The 3,274-nt window shown below is 39.2% G+C and overlaps 1 protein-coding gene across 2 annotated transcripts in view; it reads left to right on the forward strand.

Moving 5' to 3' along the window:
* The first annotated feature begins 2,492 nt into the window (after positions 1–2,492).
* PRKCD (protein kinase C, delta) overlaps positions 2,493–3,274 on the forward strand; it is a 24,797-nt gene continuing 24,015 nt past the window's right edge. For both annotated transcript variants that reach the window (XM_010008602.1, XM_010008603.1), the window contains exon 1: positions 2,493–2,609. In XM_010008602.1, coding sequence (XP_010006904.1) covers positions 2,495–2,609 — 115 coding nt within the window. In that variant the 5' untranslated portion in view covers positions 2,493–2,494. The remainder of the gene's footprint in view (positions 2,610–3,274) is intronic.

Here is a 3,274-nt window from a genome sequence, read left to right on the forward strand (position 1 = left end):
CCTGCAATATCTTTGCATAGACAAGGATTGGAAAATGTACCTGAGGAGCAAATCCAAACCCTGCTTTCTTCCTCAATCTCCCAGAGTCACAGTATAGTCTATCGTGTGTAGTGAGATTTTGCATGAAGCCACTAAAAATCTCTACTTTTCGGGGGGGGGAGGAAGCCATAATGTAAAAGGGTAGAAAAGCTTGACATGTGAAAATAAGCTGTTGAGATCTTTTTAAGTTGTTAAATGGAAGAACAAAAAGGTATCTTCTAGTTTGCCAGTGACCTTGGGCTGACTGTATGTGAACATCTTCAGAAACTCTGGGATATTGGTGTTTTCTTCTGACTGCTGAGTTGCTTGTATGTAGCACTTCAGAGAGAGCACTTGAGATTTTCCTGAGGCTGAGTACAATGAAACTAAACCAAATAACCATATTTGAAACCCAGAAGCAGAGCTGAAAATGTGGCATCCAAATTATTTGGCTGTTGGAAATGAGGAAGACTGTGAGATTATTCAAAATGTGTAAGCACTGTAACTATTTCTATTGTATCTGTTAATTTAAAGTTAAAGAAGTAAATGTCAAAGCCTTGTATTCTGTTTCAGAACTAACACTGGCTTGAGTCGAGTAGTCTGAGTGAAATCATGCAATTGTTAGTTTAGTTTTGTCAGTGCTTTCCAATTTTTTGTTAGTGTAGTCCCAGACTTACTGGAAGTTGTGCCTTCTAGCTGGGCTGCCCCTTCCAGCCAGAATTATCCTGCAGTCCTTTGATTCTGTCAAATAAACTTTCCAGTGGGAGTTACATGCTGACCTCCCCAGCCTGGACTACCTATGGATTCATTGAGTCTTAAAGCTGTTTCACCAGAGGTGAAGGGTGATGAAATCTGGTTTCTTTTAAATCCATATTGAGTAGTAACTCTATGTGATCTGGTGTTGGCAGGTCATGTAGCTAATCCCTTGAGGGTAGTTCCAAACATAGTGAGTACAAGGTCTTTTGTGCAGCTAAAATGTGTTCCTCATTAAAACTCTTGATGAGCATTGTGCTTATGTTGCATTTATGAAAGTGAGGTATCAGGTGGTATTTGTTAGTTTTGACAAAAGCTGTCTAGTTTTCTTTTTTGTGAGCTCATCTTAATTTTCTGTCTTATCAAATGGTGCTCCAAGCTTCAATAACCAGTGGATTAGTGGGGCAGGTTTGGTTTTTTATTGCAAATGGTGTCCACATAGGGACATCACATGATGTGCAAATAAAAGTGTTAGGAGCCGTATGCTGTCATATCATAGAATGAGTGAAGACTATAGTGAAACACCAGTTTGCTAACTTAGAAATTAGAAGTGGTTTGCATTCTTGTATTTCCTGATGGTTTAAAACAGGTGGCACAGAACTGCTGTTTTTTTCTGCCTCTTCCCTTTGCCTGATATGTGCAGGTACAGAGGCTCATGGTTTGAGTCATTAACTCTGTGATGCTTCCTAGAATTAGTACATTGCCACCCGAAAGCAATGCTTGAACAGAAGTCATGTGATATCATACTTGTTTCAGTTTGGAGGTGGCATCTGCAATGTACCTTGTGGCCCAATTAAGTATGAAAAATAGAACACACACTTATCCAGTGAAATATCTAGGTTTCAGAAATTTCTGTAACTGCCTTTATCTAAGTGAGTAAGTGTGAACTCTTGTGTATGAACCAGTTGTTACTGTTGATCACGTGCTCATATGCAGTGCAGTTACTTGGTCGTGCATCAGGACATGCTGTCCTTCCTGTACATCTGGTGGTGGGGTTTGCTGCACTGTCTAGAAATGGTATGTAGGTTCAGTAGTTTCTCAGATAATCTTTAAAAATTAACCAAGCTGTTCCTTTTCTCATTTGATTGCCTATTGGGGTTGCCTAGAACTCTGCCTGGGAATTTTAGTGGCTGTGTAGCTATTAAAAAAGAAAATAATAAGTACATAAAGAGCAACAAAATAATGTGAGCATTAGATGATTCATTTTCCTCCTTGCATTGAGACATGTACTGGGAAAGGGACATGTGGGACAGTCAAAACTCTTATTCCTTTTTTTTTCCCAACCCGCCTTTCATTCCATGTGTGAGGAAAAACTAAATGCTTTAAAAAAACCCAAACAATCTGTTTGCTAGTTTGTGAACTACTTACTTGATAAGAACAGTTATATACTTATGTTCTAATGAATAGGGTCTCTGTGTTAAAAAACTGAGCAAGGTCTAAGTCAAAGGCATAACTGCTACTTACTTTTAACAGGATATGGTAAGAAGTTTGTCGTAAAATCAGTCTTTGTGCATGTTACATTTTTTCTGTTTTGGTACATGTCAGTTTGATGCTTGTGGTCTCAAAACCACATTAAAGACTTAAAAACTTTAGAGGATGAGTTCTGTCAGGTAGGAAGGCTCTTGAGAAGTGTGTATCACTTTCTTACAAGTCTCAAACCAGGTCTTTTATTCTGTGATTTTCACTTATTTCTTTCTACTTAGGTTGTGTATCATTGTGAGCCATGGCCCCCTTCTTGCGGATATCTTTCAACTCCTTTGAGCTGGGGCCTGTGCAGAATCAAGGGGATCAGCTACAGCCTTTCTGTGCTATCAAGATGAAGGAAGCACTGACTACAGGTGAGGTTACAAATGATTATGCTTTTCTGAATATGACTAAGTTTTTGAGAGATACTGCTGTTTTTCTTAGTCTTTGAATGGTAATGAGTCCTGCTGTTCCTGCCATGCCAAACACTTCAACCTATGCTTTTCTTTCATAATGGAAGAAATAATAATGACTTATGTCTCCATGCACACCTTAAATCAACACTTCTTTATTAGTGCTGCCTTGTACTGCAGCCGGAGTGCTTAGCACTTGGTAGGGTGAAGTTTAAGATCTTAGATTCTTAGTTACTTAGTTTCTTACTTCACCACCAACACACAAGGAGTCACAAAATATGTGGTGAGGCAGCTGAAATGTCATTTTTGCATAGATTCAGGTGAGTTGTGAATTTTACATGGGAAAGGTTTGCAAATGTTGAAGAAAGCATTATTCTCTCCAGTTCTGCAAGTGACAGGCTGCACTTGCAGAAGCTCTGCAGGGGAAAGAGGGGTATACTGGAGTGCCATGAAGATCTGAACTGCAGCAAGTTGGAGAGAACCATCCTCAAGCACAGAGCAGTAAATTATCTTTATTAATTTGGGGGATAGGTGTTGATGAGAAGTGTAGTTTGTTGTATTAATTTAGGTGTTTTGGCAGAATTACTTGCTTGGAGTGACTTGCACCTAAGGTCTTGTTCGCACCT

The sequence above is a fragment of the Chaetura pelagica genome, unplaced genomic scaffold (genome assembly GCF_000747805.2).
Source record: "Chaetura pelagica isolate M959 unplaced genomic scaffold, ChaPel_1.0 scaffold652, whole genome shotgun sequence".
In the NCBI taxonomy this organism is placed as follows: Eukaryota; Metazoa; Chordata; class Aves; order Apodiformes; family Apodidae; genus Chaetura; species Chaetura pelagica.